The sequence below is a fragment of the Periplaneta americana genome, chromosome 7 (genome assembly GCF_040183065.1).
Source record: "Periplaneta americana isolate PAMFEO1 chromosome 7, P.americana_PAMFEO1_priV1, whole genome shotgun sequence".
NCBI classification, from domain to species: Eukaryota; Metazoa; Arthropoda; class Insecta; order Blattodea; family Blattidae; genus Periplaneta; species Periplaneta americana.
This window is the reverse complement of record NC_091123.1, coordinates 80,497,715-80,516,674: the sequence shown is the minus strand read 5'-3', so window position 1 is coordinate 80,516,674 and position 18,960 is coordinate 80,497,715. Positions and strand designations below refer to the sequence as shown.

Sequence of the window (18,960 nt, the reverse complement as noted above, 5' to 3'; positions counted from 1 at the left end):
GAGTCATTCCATGTCAAATCGAACACCTACGAAACATGACAACTTAATATTTGCTCCAATTTTTTTTTATATATTCTATTGATGAAATTAAATAACCCATGTGTAATTTTTTCGGGCTGACACAATTATTTAGTCATTTATTAAATGTTACATTTTCCGTAAATTTTGATGCAACGTATTATGAAAATGGTTATACTGAAGATTCTATAAATCGTAGAAATTTCGTATTTATATCATTTTAAAGTGCAATAATTGCAGTATTATATACTAATTTTTAGCGTTCAATCAAAATATAAAATGGGCCCCTTTTAGGGGGTTATATTTTTTAAATATGTTTTCATATATCAGGGACTTACTTCTAAAAAGGGGAAAAAATATCATTATATTCTTTGAAATGTTTTACGTAGAACTGCGTTGGTTTTAGAACTCTATTTGAATCAGAAGTCGCTGTGCAAATAATTTACTGATGGTGTGTTCGGGTTGAATTGAGTGAGACCGCGCGTCGGAGCATACAGCTGCGACAGCAGCAGCGAGAGTGACTAATACATTATCAGTGGTGCGGTGTTACTTTACATAAATAAACAGATAACCTCTAGTTCTAAAAGTACGTAATGTCCCTTCAACACTTAGCAGTTTCCCTTTAATTTATCTAACAATAATTCTTAAGTCTTTCGAAGTAGGTATCGTGTTGTGTTGTGTGCATGTCAAATCAAACACCTGTATACGAAACGTGACCATTTAGTATTTGCTTAAATCTTCTAAAATATGTTGTGCAGATCAAAACAAGAGGTCTGTAATTTTTTCTGGGATCATACTTTAAAATTTTACTATTTATACTCTTTTAATTATATGACAAATTCATCCATGACGCAGTATGAAAATGCTCGTTGTTAAGATTCTATGCATCATAGACGTTGAGTGTTGGTGCCATCTGAAATGGGAAGAAATGAACTATTATATTAATTCTTTTAAGTATAAATTGAAATACAAATGGGGTTGTTTTAGAGGGTCACTTTTTAAACATAACTTAATATTTTTTTTAACAGCTTACTTTAAAAACGCAAAAAAATATACGTACAATCTATTATATTTTACATAGAACTACCTTGGTTTCAGATTGATTTCGAGTAAGAAATAACTTTAAAAATAAATGTCACCACGAAGATGAGTTTGGGATTTGTGCTGAGTGGCATTTTTTTTGCTACATCACATGGAAAAGGGCCTTGTGATGGCATTGGCGGTACCGTTAAGCGGCTTGCTATGAAAGCTAGTCTTCAACCTGGTGTAGATCCTATTGTAACACCAAGGAAACTGTATAACTGGGCTGAGAAAAACATTTCTAATATTGCTTTTAAATTTTTTACCATTAGTGAACACAAAAAACATGGCAATGTTTTCTACTCAAGGTACCAACAAGCAAAAGTGGTGCGGGTACCTTACAACTTCATTCTTTTGTTCCACTGACAAAATCTCAGGCCATGATAAAGAACTATTCCCTTCAAAGTGAGAGCAAAGTGGTGGACATTAAATAGAATTGATATTGGTTGTAATTGATTAGTTTTAAAAGTCCAGTGTTGTGTAAACTGTAGTTATTTTCACAAGTGTATATTTTACAAAAACAATATTTAAATACAGTACTGTGTTATGTAAATTACGTAAAAGAGTGATATTCTGACCGTGGAACAGTGTAAAGTGGTCACACGACTCTCATCCGGAGCTGCACATCATCTTGCAACAGTACTTATGCAGCCCGCAACCTCAAGACGCGCAGCTTGGTGAATCATTTAATTATTCTTCAACGGCTCGAAGTAGAGTTCTGATTTCTTTTAAGAGCGGTTAAAATAATTTCAAGGTATTTAAGGATTTTTTTCTGTAATTTTAAAGTAAGTCCTTCCATTAAAACATATTTTTATACATTTAAATGTTTTTTTAAAACAAAGTTAACAAACTTATATTTTTATATTATTATGCGAAGAATAAAGTGTGTACTGTCACCTTCAAATTGAGACAAAGAGCAAATCTCTGTGATGATTATTAGTGGAGATAATCACGTTTAACAATAATGATGCGCGAACTATTTCAGAATCTTTGATAACACATATCTACTACAATAATCGATATAGACAACAATAATAAAACCCGTATTTATTTTTTCAATCCATAGAATGTGTAGAATTTGTTTTATCTAAATCGGAGACATGAAAGTCAATTCCAGGCTAAATTTGTGCGATTTGACGTGGAATGACTCATATGTGATCTTGCTTTGCCACAGTGAAGAAGTCTGTTGACATCTTTGTGCAGATGAACGTGCCAGAATCGTCTCTTCATCTTCCTAAGAGTGTTTACATAGACCTCTGAGTAGATCATTTCACCATGAGTCAATTTATTGATCAGAATCATAATCCCACAGGACTTTGCCAACTGAGACTACTATCTTGAACTATTTCTTCCAAGTAGAATTTTTGTTGTGTCACTCCATGGATTTCCTTTTTGTCTCAGACTCTTAAGTAATCCATCCATATTTCATTCCCTTTGTCAGTGTTGGATAAGAAATCATCACAATCAGCTTCATAATGAACAATAGATAATTCTTCATTCTCTGTGGTCCTCTGTTAGACTTTGAAAAACCCATTTAGCACATATTTTGAAATACCCTTACTGATAAATATAGTACATCTTGATTACACAACTTTAACACTATATCACTTCGGAATATGTATTATATGTCTTTCTCGTGTTAAATTTTACCATACCTGGTTAATATGTTTCAGCCTGATATGGGCCATCTTCAGAACTGGTTGGTGCTGGTCTTGGTGCCTTTTGTTAGCATTTCCTATGGGGGTGTTTTTGTGTAGTGTAATGTAGAGTCAAAGAGTGTGTGTTCTGAAATTGAGTTGTGTGTTAGAATTTCATTTGGATGTTTTTATGTGTGTTTAGTTTCTGGCTTTTTGGTTGAATATGTAGAATTTGACTCTACAGTACACTAGACAAACACACCCCCACAGGAAACACAAACAAAAGGTGCCAAGACCAGCACCAACCAGTTCTGAAGATGGCCCATATCAGGCTGAAACATGTTAACCAGGTACTGTAAAATTTAACACGAGAAAGACATATAATACATATCCCGAAGTGATAAATATAGTAATTGAGATACCAATTTGAACAGCGAATTCTATCATTTTGGTTTGCTAGTTGTTTTGAATAAAGGAATCAGTGCATTCCATCACTACAGGTGTCACTGCTGTATGTGATGGCCTGGAGCGTGAAAGATCAGGCATTGTCATGCTCTGTTTCTGATGAGGGCAGTCGGTTTGTCCAACAACTGAAGACGCTTCTATCCATTACCATACTCTGTAAAGTGCCATTATTCATGATGGTCTCCTTCCTGCCAAAATAAATTCAATCACTGCTCTCTCTTTTGCACACACCTCACTCACATGTTGTAGTTTGAAATAACGAAACTACATGAGGTAATGCATAAAGGCTGAAGTATGATTCACTTAAGGTATATATCAACTGTTAGGTCTTACAATAAAAATTCACATTTTTCCCTTAATGTCTTTCAAACTTTGGTAACATGATTCTTGGGAGTAAGTTAAGCAATTTATATCTGTTAGATGTGCCTGAACATTATTATTGTACAGTAGAAGTGCATAGTATGTTAAACGTATTGCATTTAATATTGTTTGTTCTTACAGAGCCTTATCATTCCTGATCAACCAGATGGCAAACGTGCTAAACGCAAAATTGCCTCAAAGCGTAAAAGTTATGCATATGATATAGTCAACAGTGATGACGAATTTGATGAAGATTCGAACCCTGGGTAAGTAAATATCATTTGGATATGTCTGAATCAGTCTACATAATGATGCAACTTCTTACATTAAAAGTCCAAATGCAAACAAACTCATGCGGGCCTATCGCAATGCACAATGAATATTGGAGCACTGTTTAAAATGTATATTATTTCCCTTGCAGTTGAAAGAAAATTATAGATATGATGGTGACAAATATTTTCCCACTGCTCTTCGCTTACCAACTTGAGAGTTGGTGAACTGGAAGGTGGTTGCGACATGAATTCGAGCAACTGCCTTTCATTAGTAGTTAGGTTTGAGTTTACTGTACAGTTCATTGCGAAAATACGCATGTCATGCAGTCATTAGTGTGTTGTACAATTGTCACAGTGAGCATTGAGATAAGTTATATGTTCTGAATACGTGGTAGTGGATAATGGAATGGATGTTTTCGACCAAACAGTTCTCTCCTCGTCATACTTGAAGACTGTCAACCACATTCCATGCAGAAATGGAGAGCTGCTGCACGAAAACAATACATTCTATGCATTTTGTAAAAATTAGTTCTTGTCATGTCAGCTCTATTTTGTTTATATTTAATTTCTTAAACTTTTATTCAGAAAATATGTAGAGATTACATTACATACAGTTACGAGTACATAAAGTTATTGTAGTTACTGTGAAGAAAATGCTACTTTTCTACTGATAATATTACCATATTTACTCACGTAATAGATGCCATTGCATAATGTATGCACCCCAATTTTTGACAGTAATATGTAGCAAAAAAAATTCCCGCATAACTTAATGTACGCTTTATATTTGCTACCTGTGGTAATATACAAGTTTAATGTTGGATGCTCTTCTCATATTTACATTTTTAAAACAAAGAGTTAATTTATTACGATTGGTTCTTTTTAAAATGCAAAAATGGATTGTGATTGGTTCTTTTTAATAATTTAAAACTTTCAACTTGCTATGAGCAGCATTAATGTCGATTGTTGTCTCTGTTGCTTGTTGTTGGTTGTTATTGTGTTACTTTATAGTTAACCCCAATGAGTGTAAATATACAAATTACTCGACAAGTTTCAAACTAAAGGTAATAATTTACAGAAGTTCACGGAAATAGGGTCGCTGGTCGATAGTTTACAGTTTCTGAATGCAATGTGCGTAACTGTCAAAGTCATACAGTTGATCATTTTCAATATTACTTGAATGTTTGATGTCGAAACGAGCTGTGATTATCATGTGAGATGTTAGGTAGTTATGATTTTTCCACATATAATACGCACTCTGGATTTTTAATCCAAACATTATGGGGGAGGGGGGAGGTCTATAACGCAAGTAAATACGGCAATTTCGCAGCTCTCTACACTTAGTATTTATTGTGGCTCTACAATTTGTAATTTATAATTACAGATATAAAAACGTATTACAGTATATAAAGATGGAAAACATAACATGGGGTTTAAAGAAATCCCAGTGATTGCGTGAAATATCTATACTTGAATTGAAGTAATAAAACATAATACTGTATGCACTTTCTTTAACAGTGTACTGTAGTATATTTTATTTGATATTTATATATATACATAACTAGACCTCTGGATTTTTAGGTTCTAAAAATCTTATTTTAGGTACCTAAAATAGGTTCTACTCCAATGCAAAATAGGATAGTTTCTTACTTATTTACATATAGCTTTTAAGGAACCCGCAGGTTCATTGCCGCCCTCACATAAACCCGCCATCGGTCCCTATCCTGTGCAAGATTAATCCAGTCTCTATCATCATATCGCACCTCCCTCAAATCCATTTTAATATTATCCTTCCCAAAGGTCTTTTTCCCTCTGGTCTCCCAACAATAGTTTAGTTTCTAAAATGACAAAATGGTTTTTTTTTTTTTTTTTTTTTTTTTTTGTAATCTTGATTGCTTTTAAAAATTATAAATAAATGAAATAATGTGGAATGTAATATAGGAAAGTATAATACAGTATAGAAGTCATGGTATTCTTTCAGATTTGAATTAGGGTTATACCATTCTTGCTTGTATATTTTACACGCACACAGACAAACAGTAAATAATATACACTGTATATAAAGAAATGGGGTGTTTGGTGGCATTGCGGTTAAGGCATAACTCTGGAAAGCCACAAGGTCGTGGTCCATCGCTATGGAGTAATGGTTAGCATGCCTGACTGTGAAACAAACTGGCCCGGGTTCAAATCCTGGTTGAGACAATTTATCTGGTTGAGGTTTTTCCGGAGTTTTCCCTCAATCCATTAAGAGTAAATGCTGGGTAACTTTCGATACTGGATCCTGGACTCATTTCGTCGTCATCACCTTCACCTCATTCAGACGCCAAGTAACCATAGCTGTTGATAAAGCGTTGTAAATATCCAGAAGGTGCTGTGCTTCAGTGGCTGACCATGATAATATCTTTGAAAAATATTGGGGTGCAAGAGGTCAGATGACTTTATTGTCAAATGCCTGGCATTAGAAAACAACAACATATCCAGAAGGTCGTGGATTCGATTCCCAGTGAAGTGATAGATTTTTTCCTATTGATTTCATTTTTCCAGCCGCACAGTGGTCCTGGGGCTTACTCAGCCTCTAACAGGAATGAGTACCTGGGATATTTTTCCTTGCGGTAAAAGTGGGAGCACGAAGGACTAACATCCCCACTGTCATTAATGCCAATTGTTTGTAAAGGTGGAAGCCTTAACCTCTCGCCACCCTCTGAGCCAATTTGGCCTGTAATGGGGTTGACTTCACTTTAGCTTAATATAAAGAGATAAACACGAAAAAAATAATCATATTTACTTCATTTTCCATCAGTACTTCAACTAAACTAACAAGTACAGCATAGATAGTCACTTGTTGTCCTTCATCTCACACGACTTCCCATTTTATAACGAACTTCACTAAATCCAGAGTTCACAGCATGTGTATATTTTTATATTGCAGCTACGACGTATTTTAAAACACCTTTTTTATATACTTTATATTTGGTATCAATTTTCACAAAGAAAAAGTATTGTTATTCATAATCATACGTAATTTCATAAAATCAGCAGTGAGTGAGAGAGATAGGTAGATAGGTAGGTAGGAAGATAGATAGGTAGGTAGATAGATACATAGGTAGGTAGGTGGATGGATGGATAGATAGGTAGATAGATGGATATAGAAATAGATAGATAGATAGATAGATAGATAGATAGATAGATAATGTGAGTATATATAGTAGTCACTAGTAGTCAGAAAGTACCGGAACTTCAGGGCAACGCCATGCTCGATAGGCAATTTTTGTTTTGTCCTTGTGGTATGTGACCTACTCTCCAGGCATATAGATTCAGTGCGGCTGCGCATGAGACTTGGGAAGACTAACGTAGCTGGAAACCAATCGAAATACAGTGCAGCTCTCAGCTTCATTTAGTGGAGACGTGTAATACAGCTTTCTGCTTTGTTTAGTGAAGACGTGTAATACAGTGCAGCTTTCCGCTTCATTTAGTGAAGACATATAGGTATATGTGGTAAAATGAGCTTGAAAGGGCAGAGAGGTAACATTAAATTTTGTGTTGAACTCTTTAAAACATTAACTGAGACTTTGACACTCATGCGCCAAGCGTACGGAGAAGAAACAATGTCTCAGATCTGAGTGTATGAGTGGCACAAGCATTTCACAAGTGGCCATCTTTCAACGGATGATGATCCACGTTCAGGAAGACCCAGATAGGCAAGAATGGAAGAAATGATAGCTCGAGTTCCACAAGAAATCAGACGAGACTCCAGCCAGTCACTAGATGATCTGGCTACTTTGTTAGGTATTTCGCATGGTTCTGTGCAGTCCATTCTCCACAATGATTTGAAAATGCAACATGTGTGTGAGCACTTTGTTCCAAGAAGCCTAGCAGATGAGCAGCGGGAACTGGTTTGTGGAGACCTGATTGACAGGGTGGACCAGGATCCAACTCTCTTGCACAGAGTGATCACAGGTGACGAGATTTGGTGTTTCCTTTATGACCTGCAGCTAAAGTGGCAGTCTTCAACATGAAAATCTCCTGGCTCACCAAAGCAAAAGAGATTCCTTACCGACCGATCCAAGGGGAAAGTAATGCTTGAAGTGTTGTTCAATATCTATGGTCTCGTACGTTTCGAGTTTATTCCTGAGGGTCGAACTGTCAGTAAGGAGGCGTATGTTGCAATTCTTCGGCATCTTCGTAATGCAGTTCGACGAAGAAGACCCAACTTGTGGCAAGGACAGAATTGGGTTCTCCATTATGGCAATGTCCCAGCACATTGGTCGCTCTTGGTGAGCGAATTCCTCGCACAACACAAAATACCTGTCCTTCCACAGCCACCATATTCTCCAGATCTTGCTCCAGTAAGTTTCTACTTATTTCCAAAGGTCAAATTCCTGCTCAAGGGATGGCAGTTTGTGTCAGCTGAAGAGGTGAAAATTCATGCAACAAGCGCTCGGCGAGAAGTGACCAAAGATGAGCTGCAGGAATGTTTCGAGAAGTGGTATGGATGCTGGCAGAAGTGTGTCACTGCCCAGGGGACATACTTTGAAGGCGGTGTTGTGTAAATGGTTATATGCCATCTGTAACAAAGGTATCTACACATGTTTGCATTGTCTATACACCTGGAGAGTAGGTCACATACACACGGACAAAGCAGAGAAGTTGCCTATAGAGCATGGTGTTGCCACCCGAAGTTCCGATATTTTCTGATTCTACTAATATATGTATATACATATAGATACATACACACATATATATATGTATATGTATACTTACTTACTGGCTTTTAAGGAACCCGAAGGTTCATTGCCGCCCTCACATAAGCCCGCCATTGGTCGCTATCCTGAGCAAGATTAATCCAGTCTCTATCATCGTATCCCACCTCCCTCAAATCCATTTTAATATTATCCTCCCATCTACGTCTCGGCCTCCCCAAAGGTCTTTTTCCCTCCAGCCTCCCAACTAACACTCTATATGCATTTCTGGATTCACCTGTACATGCTACATGTCCTGCCCATCTCAAACGTCTGGATTTTATGTTCCTAATTGTGTCGGGTGAAGAATACAATGCGTGCAGTACTGTATTGTGTAACTTTCTCCATTCTCCTATAACTTCATCCCTCTTAGCCCCAAATATTTTCCTAAGCACCTTATTCTCAAACACCCTTAACCTATGTTCCTCTCTCAAAGTGAGAGTCCAAGTTTCACAACCATAAAGAACAACCGGTAATATAACTGTTTTATAAATTCTAACTTTAAGATTTTTTGACAGCAGACTGGATGATAAAAGCTTCTCAACCGAATAATAACAGACATTTCCCATATTTATTCTGTGTTTAATTTCCTCCCAAGTATCATTTATATTTGTTACTGTTGCTCCCAGGTATTTGAATTTTTCCACTTCTTCAAAAGATAAATTTCCAATTTTTATATTTCCATTTCGTACAATATTCTCGTAACTAGACATAATCATATACTCCGTCTTTTCGGGATTAACTTATAAAATGTATCTCTTTACTTGCTTCAAGTAAAATTCCCGTGTTTTCCCTAATCGTTTCTGGATTTTCTCCTAACATAGTCACGTCATCCACATAGACAAGCAGCTGATGTAACCTGTATATATCCTATATGTGTGTATATATATATATATATATATATATATATAGACACACATTATTAGATTACCTTATATTGAATTGTTATATTTTAATTCATTAATTTTTAATTATCTTCGTAGCTCCAAATATGATATTATAATAAATGACAAAGAAGACAAAGACTACAAAATCTTACTGAAGATGCTACATCCCATGATGCAGTTGCGTAAGATAGTTAATCATCCATATCTGGTACATTTCCCACTTGTACCTGGAAAGAAAGAGCTGAGAGTAGATGAGGAACTGATCAACAAATCTGGAAAACTGCTCGTCCTTGATGCCATGTTGGTCAAATTGAAAGAGAGAGGTCATAAGGTATGTAAATTGTTCATTACTTATCTATTCTTCTTCAGTAGGCATATCTTATATGAAGTTTTCCCATTGCATGACAGGAGCGTTCTCTGTGGTACAACATGTGGTAGAGATATATATCACATGCTACAGTTACTTGAGTTCTTTTGCTTGTTGGTTTTCTGTGCATGTCAAAATTATAGGCTGTTTATAACAACTTAGTATAATTTAATATAATTTAGTATTTTCTTACCTCATAGTTTAATTTAGAATAAGTAATGGCATAAAAGTATATAATATTGATAGTGTTATTTTACAGATTCTGTTGTTCTCAACATTTACAACTCTACTTGATTTGTTGGAGGAATATGTACAAATGCGAGATTACCGGTATGTTCGTTTGGATGGTAATGTGAAATTAGAGGACCGACAGGAACGTATCAAGTTATTCAATACTGATCCAGACCTATTCATATTCCTCATTTCCACTCGTGCTGGTGGTCTTGGAATCAACCTCACTTCTGCTGACACCGTCATCATCTACGACAGTGATTGGGTATGCTTTCCATTGTCATACAATGAAACTGAAACTTAAAAGAATAAAAGCATTTGAAATAAAATAGAGACTGCAATACTGCGAGTGATTTAAAACATAACAAACACTATTGTAGTTCTATACTTGTTTCCAGTATTTCTGGCCAAGAATACATTATTGTACATGTTAAAAAAAATGTTCATGATTTCGTTCTCTGACTTATCACTTTGTTTGGTTGAAGGTTTCATATTTTTATATTGATATGCTTTATAAAATCGTTGTAAAAGTAAATTAAACTATAATTCTCCTTTCCTATGTTCCCTATTTTATTTCATTTTTCGTCTTTAATGTTCGTAGAATCCACAAGTTGATTTACAAGCTCAAGATCGGTGTCATCGTATTGGACAAACTCGACCTGTTGTTGTATATAGATTTGTCACAGCTGGAACTGTTGATGAGCAAATTGTAGAACGAGCTGCTGCCAAAAGAAAATTGGAAAAAATGGTAATCCAAAGAGGTATGTTTTAACTTCTGATGGGAATTATTTGTTTCTGTTCTTTCTTGTTGAACTTAAAAGGCATTTTATTGCATTTGTATCGATGCTATAGTGTTTATGTTATGTGAAGTCTTATCTTACGACCAAGCCAATGTTGTAAAACAATTTTCTGTTTTCCAAAACATTGTTGACTGGTTGTTGGACTAAAAACATTAGAATCTTTAGGTGATAACCAGGGGACCGGATTTTTATGTAATTACATATTATATTCATTTCAACCTAACTGTATATAAATAACAAATCTTTGCGAATCTTGTAATTACCATTAATGTATTAAAATTTGATACTACATATTTTTACATATTTACCCCACATTACATATTATGGCTTGGTATTACATAAATCTACATATTTAGAGGTTTTATTCATTTCTACTTCACTAAAAGGGAAAAAAAAAAAACTTCTGCTGGGGAAGTTTACAATTTGAAATACACAGATTTAAAAAAACCTTTTTACTTACCCAAGAAGGGATATAATTGTTCTACATACATCTTAACAAGCCATTCCCATGCAGTTTGCAACCTTACCAACCCTCTTCCTAATCCTTCCAGGGAAAACCCGTGTCAAGTCTAACATGAGCCGCAATAAAGTAGCCAAATTTTGACAAGAAGCTGGAGTAAAGGAACAAACTGGAAATATGTTGAAAGATTAAAATAAATAGCTTTTCAGGTTGTTGTTTACCTCTTTACTTTAAATCTAGAGACCTATACGGAAATGGGATTTTCTGAGGAATTAGAAAGTATGGTTCTTGGCTGGAATTTCTGAATGAGACGGGAATGTCACTTTTCAAACAACAGTTTGTAAATGCCTGTAGTTTGAAGTTTTAGTAGGTACGTTGTTTCTTAAAGGGAGCAGCTAAAATGCATGTGTCCTACATCTCTTATTTTCTCCTAATCCAGTAAAGCGAAACAGTGCTTGCAGTACTGTGTGTCATTCATTTCACTCAGTTCTCTAGTTTTAGTACTTTCAGTATAAAGTGCAAGTGAGTTTATCTACTGCTTTTAACTAACTAAAATAACTCCTGTATCTTCAACCCTAACAACAAAAATAAAATCATGGATTGCAATGGACGAAGCTTTCACTACAGATGGAAAAATAGTAATGTGTCAAGCGTGCGGTAAAAAATTGGGTGCTCTGTGAAATCACAACTGGAGAGTCTTACCTAGCCTATATCTGCCATATATTGATATTAAATATTTTCATGATTTTACATATTTTTGTACATATTCAGCTTATTTTTCTTACATAAATAAGTACATATTTCACACCTTGATATTACATAAAAATCCGGTCCCTAGTGATAACCCCTTTTCTTAAGATATATGTTTCATGTATTGTAAAAAGTTTAATTAATATGCAAGTTTTTATGTTATAATACTCGAAATTTCTAAACATGAATATTGCCTTTTAATTCATTTAGTATATGAGAGTAGCTCATGTACACTCTTATCTTTCAGTTTCTCCTAATTCACATCACAATGGTCTAAATTTGTGTATCAGGGTTCCCATATTTCTTCATTAATCATACAATCCTTCAATATCTTCTACTATTGTTCATTGAGAAATTTTAAGTGTGCAAGATTGCATTGCAATGAAATAGCTGTAAGTTTTCTCTTGTGTATCAGTTCACTGAAGAATGGAGTCCATGTATCATTAACAGTCTTCGAATTTCATACCCTCGTTAATTTTTTCAATCTTTTGTTTAACAGTGCTGTATAAACTGCGTGGTTAGCTAGTGTTGATGGAATTTGTTATGGTAGGTTTAGTCCGAAGATTTTTTGTCATCAGATTACATGATATTAAATATGTCCTACAGTTGGGGAAAATCTCTGAAAAAACCAAACCAGGTCACAAGGCCAAGTGAGATTCGAACTCAGTGCAACTACCAGCTAAGCGCTACCAGCTGATGTTCAATTCAGGCGGCCCAGGTTCGATCCCTGGCCAGGTCGTGGTAGAATTTGTGGTGGACAAAATAGTCACTGCAGAGGGTTTTTCTTGGTGTGCTCCTATTTCCTTCTATCATTCCACCAACACACTCCACCTTTCCCCCATTTTATCTATCTGCACTAGTTAAAAATAGACGGGGTGAAGTCTTGGGTGTACTACGGATTTTCAAAATTCAAGAATTCAGACAGTCATCGCATATATAGGACACACATTGGGATAAAGGCGAAGTGCAAGGCTCGAAAATTCAACCCAGAGCCAAGGGATTCGAACTGACACCTTCAGCTCCAGAGCAAGTTCTACTCACTACCCCTAGACCATATCGGTGATTGATTCCTACCTCTTTAAACATCTACATGTTTACTTTGTGTGCAGTAATTGCACATCAAGCTACCATTTTCACATTGTGTAAGAGAACTCCTTGTCGCTAATTGGCTTCTTGTTATTTAAGCTATGGCTCGTCATTGTTGTCCTTTCCTTCCTCTGCCCCCTCACTGGTAGGAACCAGGATGATCCACACTCATTGATAATGTCACTGATTAAAAATACTCCAATTCGAAGAAGAATTATAGTAAGTCTAGGGGTAGAAAAATCCAGTAGATCTAATCTTCATGATGTCCAAAATAATTCACCTTGTGCTTGGGGTTTTCCTAGGTTAATCAGCAGTTTTCTTGCTGTTTGTCTTAAAAATTATATTGGTTTCTGAAAATATTGGAGTTTTTTTCTAACCCTGAATGTATATAATAAAATAGAGCTGTATATATTAAGTAATAAGGCAGTAGAGAAAGCTATTAAAGAAGATTAGATTGCAAACACAAAAATATGTAATAGAAGAAATAAAATATTTCGGTGATTTTATAAATCGTTTGGAGGTTATGTACTATTAAAGCAAAGTTTTATTAGGGAAGTACAGTGTCATTTTAAAATTAATACATGCAAATTCTTTAGATTTTCTTAAACATTTTCTGATAAAAAAACAGTGAAGCAAATGAATATTTTGAGTATTTAGAAGTGTACTTGTATCTTTTCACTTTGTAGGTAAATTCAAGCTTAACCAGAAAGGTGAGCAGGACCATATCAATCTCCGAGAACTTCTAGACCTTCTCAACTCTCGAGATCATCAAAAAGTAATTCATTCCAATGGCTATGGTGAGTAAACCTATAAGTAAATACTTCTGAAATACTTTCTACTCCCTCCATTCCAAAATATGGTATAGTAACAAAAAAAACAAGTTTCATTATTGTGCATGCGTGCACAAAATGTTTCGCTGTGTGGTATTCTTTTCAGCATTGAAGGGACTATCAGACAGTGCAGTTGTGAATGTTTCTGGTCTTTTGTAGTGCATCAAACTATAATATTTAAATAGTTCATTATGGACAGAAATCAAATGGGCACCTGCTGTGGTGTTCCTTTTGCAGAAAATGGAACACCAACCCAATCAATTTTGAATAGGACATCTAAGGCACAATAGTCGTATAAAAATGTGTTGTAATTTATTGCAGTTTTTATGTTAATTTGTTTATTTGTTGTTTTTTTTTCTTTTATTAATTTGACATCATACAGAATGAAATGTACTTTATTTATTAGTTTTCCTTATGTTAATTTATCATACAAATAAGTATCTAGAAGATGGATTAAACTTACATTATATTACTAAGAACTTTAACAAATGTATATCGTATTTTGGAACAGAGGGAGTACTTTCTTTCTCAAAGAGTTTATCTGCTGTATGACTGACATACAGTTCTGGCCTAATTAAATGATTATAATGTTTGGTATATAACACACATGTTAGTACTAGTTATTTTAGCCTTTCCTTCCCATTTTATGTAAACCCCCTTTTAAGGAAAATCCCTATTTAAGGGGAAGAAAAAGTACTGTAATCCCTCAGAGATTCGTTTAAAAGGGGTTCTACTGTACTATTTTTTTATTGGTTTTTTTTTTAAATTAAAGGTTCATATTATATTGCCCAAATGTTTGTATTGACTAATCTAGCTATACCATGTTTTTATTTTAATGTCAAAATATTAATTTTATTTGTATCAATAAATATAAGTTTATTTTATAGATAATTTACAGTATTAATAATAATGATGATAATAATAATAATAATAATAATAATAATAATAATAATAATAATAATGGTTTATTTCAATGGGAAGATGGTGTGAGAAAGGACATACAAATACTGGGAATAAGGAACTGGAGAAGAACGACTCTGTTGAGAGAGGAATGGAGAAAGCTTCTACAGAAGGCCAGGGTTCACACAGGGCTGTCGTGCCATTGTTGATTGATTGGTTTATTTCACCTGGCAGAATTAAGGCCATATGGCCTTCTATAACACTCAACCAGGAGTAAAACTGCGTTACAAAAAAACACTACAAATTTACAAAGTAAAGTACACTACAATTTTACACACAAAACTGAAGAAGATAATCATAATATAATGTAAACAATAAGTCAGTAGAAATCAGACATAATATATAACATATAGAAAGAAAGGAAAATGCATAATAAAATGTGAACAGTAGTTCAAAATAAATGAGACAAAGTATAAAAACATAAGACAATAATAATATTGATGATCATAATAATAATAATAATAATAATAATAATAATAATAATAATAATAATAGTAGTAGTAGTAGTAGTAGTAGTAGTAGTAGTAGTAGTAATAGTAGTAGTAGTAATAGTAGTAAAATAGTGAAGTACAAAGCATATAATAAACACAATATTTTTAGGTATACACAGTAAGGAAAATTATGATTATATATAGTTCAAGTTATCACATTATAGATATAACATTATCGGGAAATATGAAAACAAAAACAGATAAAATAAAATAAATATCACTAGAATAAAAAAAATGTGAATACGTGGAAACATGCAATACACAATACTTGTCATAATAGTAAGTCAGTTTGGCAACTCGTCATGAGATAATTTTCTAACTTGGATTTGAAAGATTTCAATGTTCGGCAGCCCTTGACTTCAGGTGTCAGAGAGTTCCAGTGACGAGAGGTAGCAACAATGAAAGATGAGGAATACAGAGATGATGTGTGAAGTGGAATTTCTAGCGTGTTATCGCGTTTTGATCGAGTATTAATATTATGATAACGGGAGAGAGTATGGAAACAGGTGATTAAATAAGAGGGGGTTGAAGTGTGCATAATTTGATATGAGAGAAAGTGAGTACAGATTTCTCCTCTCATGTAACCCAGAGCAGTGTATATTGGAGAGTACCGCATTCTTTTGATCCAATAAATGCCGCCGCTGCGGCCATATTTACTCCTGCGGAGAGACTGTACAACGCAAGACTTGCATAGGAACAAAGGTTTCTAGTGTGATATTTCATTGCTATCTTGAAGAATGCCATGTTGTTGTGCAGTTAATCAATGTGTAATCAATTGTCGATGTACAAAATTTGCATTTAGTCACAAACAAGAGGAGGAATGTAGTTCAGTGATTAATTTCTCGACATAATATTTTCACTGCGGGCTAAAGCAAGGAGATGCACTATCACCTTTACATTTTAACCTCGCTCTAGAATATGCCATTAGGAAAGTTCAGGATAGCAGAGAGGGTTTGGAATTGAACGGGTTACTGCTTCTTGTATATGCGGATGACATGAACATGTTAGAGAAAATCCACAAACTATTAGGGAAAACACAGGAATTGAAGCAAGTAAAGCGATAGGTTTGGAAGTAAATCCCGAAAAGACAAAGTATAGATTTTTTTTTTTAGATTTATTTATTTAACCTGGTAGAGATAAGGCCGTCAGGCCTTCTCTGCCCCTCTACCAGGGGATTACAACTATAACATGAACAATAAGATTACAATTAATATTAAATTTACAATTACAATTAGAATAAAAATTAAAGTACGACAAGAATACCTGATTAATGAAAGCTAGACATTTTATCATAGAAGTTAAGAACAAAGAATATTTTTGTATTTACTAAATTACAAATTAAACCTACAATAACAAAATTCTATAGTGATGAAATTACCGGATATTGAGATATTTTGTGGTAGATTAAAAGAACTATTTACAAGAAACCATGTCTGAACGAGTCTCAATTACTGACCAAGTGCCTAGTAAGTTTGCGTTTGAATTGAATTTTATTTCGACAGTCCCTGATGCTAGCAGGTAACGAATTCCAGAGTCTTGGCAGGGCTATTGTGAAAGAGGATGAGTATGAGGAGGTGCGATGGGATGGTATTGTTAGTATTGTTTCATGGCGAGAGCGTGTGTTCAGATTGTGGTGGGAAGAAAGGTAAGTGAAGCGAGACGACAGGTACGAAGGAATAGAAGAGTTCAAGATTTCGAAGAGAAAGAGAAGTGAATGTAAATTTCTTTTCTTATCTAGTTTAAGCCAACCTATTGCTTCCAGGGATGGGGTAATATGATCATATTTACGAACATTGCTTACAAAACGTACACACAAATTATGAGCACGTTGAAGTTTCATTTTGTTGTCGCTGGAAAGGTCAGTCAGTAAAATGTCAGCATAGTCAAAATGGGGAAATACAAGGGTCTGCACAAGGGACTTTTTTAAGCAAGAGGGAAGATGAACATTTATCCTTTTTAGCACATGAATAATAGAATATACTTTTCTGCAGGTTTCTGTGATTTGCATGTCCCAGTTGAGATTATTATCCATGTGAATGCCAAGATTTTTTACCGAAGAACTGAAAGGGATATGCACTGTACTTACTTTAACGGGGGAAATGTCGAGGTGCTTTACAGCGTCGGTTTGCCGTTTGTGTCCTAATATGATTGCTTGTGTCTTTCCAGGATTGATATTAAGATGGAATTTCTTTGTCCATGTCACAATCGAGTCAATGTCTTTGTTCAATTTATCTATAGCGTCATTTATTCGATCTAAGCGGGAAGAGATGTAGCATTGAAGGTCGTCAGCATACAAGTGATAGTTACAATGCCTTACATGAGATGTAATATCACTGACATATATCGTGAACAACAATGGTCCGAGTACCGAATCCTGTGGTATACCTGATGTTATGTTAAACCAGGAAGAGCTTCGATTCCCGGATACAACACATTGTTGTCTTTCCCGTAAGTAGGATTCGAACCAACTCACAGCAGTCTTTGACAAATGCAGATTTCTCAATTTATGGGTGAGCAGGTCGAAATTTACAGAGTTGAAAGCTTTGCTAAGGTCAAGAAGTGTTAGTATTGTTACTTTATTAGAGTCGATTGCTTCACGAATGTCTTCTGTCACTTTAAGTAGAGCAGTGGTTGTGTTGTGTCCAGCTCTGAAACCTGACTGATACTTGTCGAATAGTTTGTGTTCGTTCATGTAGTTAGTAATTTGTCTGTGTACGATTCTTTCCAGTGCTTTTGATATGGCTGGCAGGATACTGATTGGTCTATAGTCGTTCGGGTCGGTGGGAACTTTGACTTTTGGAAGAGGAAGAACGAAAGCTTGCTTCCATATTTTAGGGAAAGTTGAAGTGATTAAGGAACTATTGAATATGTGTGCAATTGTAGGTATTACTATGTCTTGTATTTTCTGTATGAGTAATATGCTAATGTTGTCTGGCCCTTGAGCTTTCGTCTTGATGCGTCGGATGGCTTTCATTACGTCAATAGGAGTGACGTCAGTAAAATAGAATTTGTCTCGAGTTGGGGGAGCTGAGTCAGGCAAAACTGTGTCTTGTTTCGTTGTGTTGTTTAAGGTCGGGTCCTTTACAAAGTGTTCGTTCAATCGGTCAAGTGGGATGGGTATGTCTGCTTGTTCACTAGCCCTTCCAAGTCCAATGACCTTCAGATTTTTCCATAACTCGGAAGGGGTTGTGTTGGGCTCTATAAGTTTGTAGGAGTATTTGAGTTTAGCGTTTCTTATTAGTTGAGTCGTTCTGTTTCTTAGGTGTTTATATAAGTTAAAATATTCGTCGTTTTTATTGCGGGTGTATTTCCTATAGGCTAAGTCGCGTTCGGACATCAGGCTACGTATTTCAGTCGTCATCCAAGGGGCTGGGGTCTTTCTGGTACGTTTGGTCTTTAATGGTGCGTGTTTGTCATAAAGTTGAAGTATTAACGTATTGAATAAGTCTACTTTCTCGTCTACAGTTCGTAATGTCCAGATCATGTGCCATGGAAGTTGCGCAGCGTCTTCTTTCAGTGCAATATCA

General features: G+C 35.1%; 1 protein-coding gene across 1 annotated transcript in view; it reads left to right on the top strand.

Annotated features, from left to right (window-relative positions):
* LOC138703224 (lymphocyte-specific helicase-like) overlaps positions 1-18,960 on the top strand; it is a 60,865-nt gene that overhangs the window by 32,567 nt on the left and 9,338 nt on the right. The window contains exons 10-14 of the mRNA XM_069830936.1: positions 3,702-3,826; positions 9,555-9,789; positions 10,085-10,321; positions 10,658-10,817; positions 13,839-13,949. Of these exons, the coding sequence (XP_069687037.1) occupies positions 3,702-3,826; positions 9,555-9,789; positions 10,085-10,321; positions 10,658-10,817; positions 13,839-13,949 (868 nt within the window). The remainder of the gene's footprint in view (positions 1-3,701; positions 3,827-9,554; positions 9,790-10,084; positions 10,322-10,657; positions 10,818-13,838; positions 13,950-18,960) is intronic.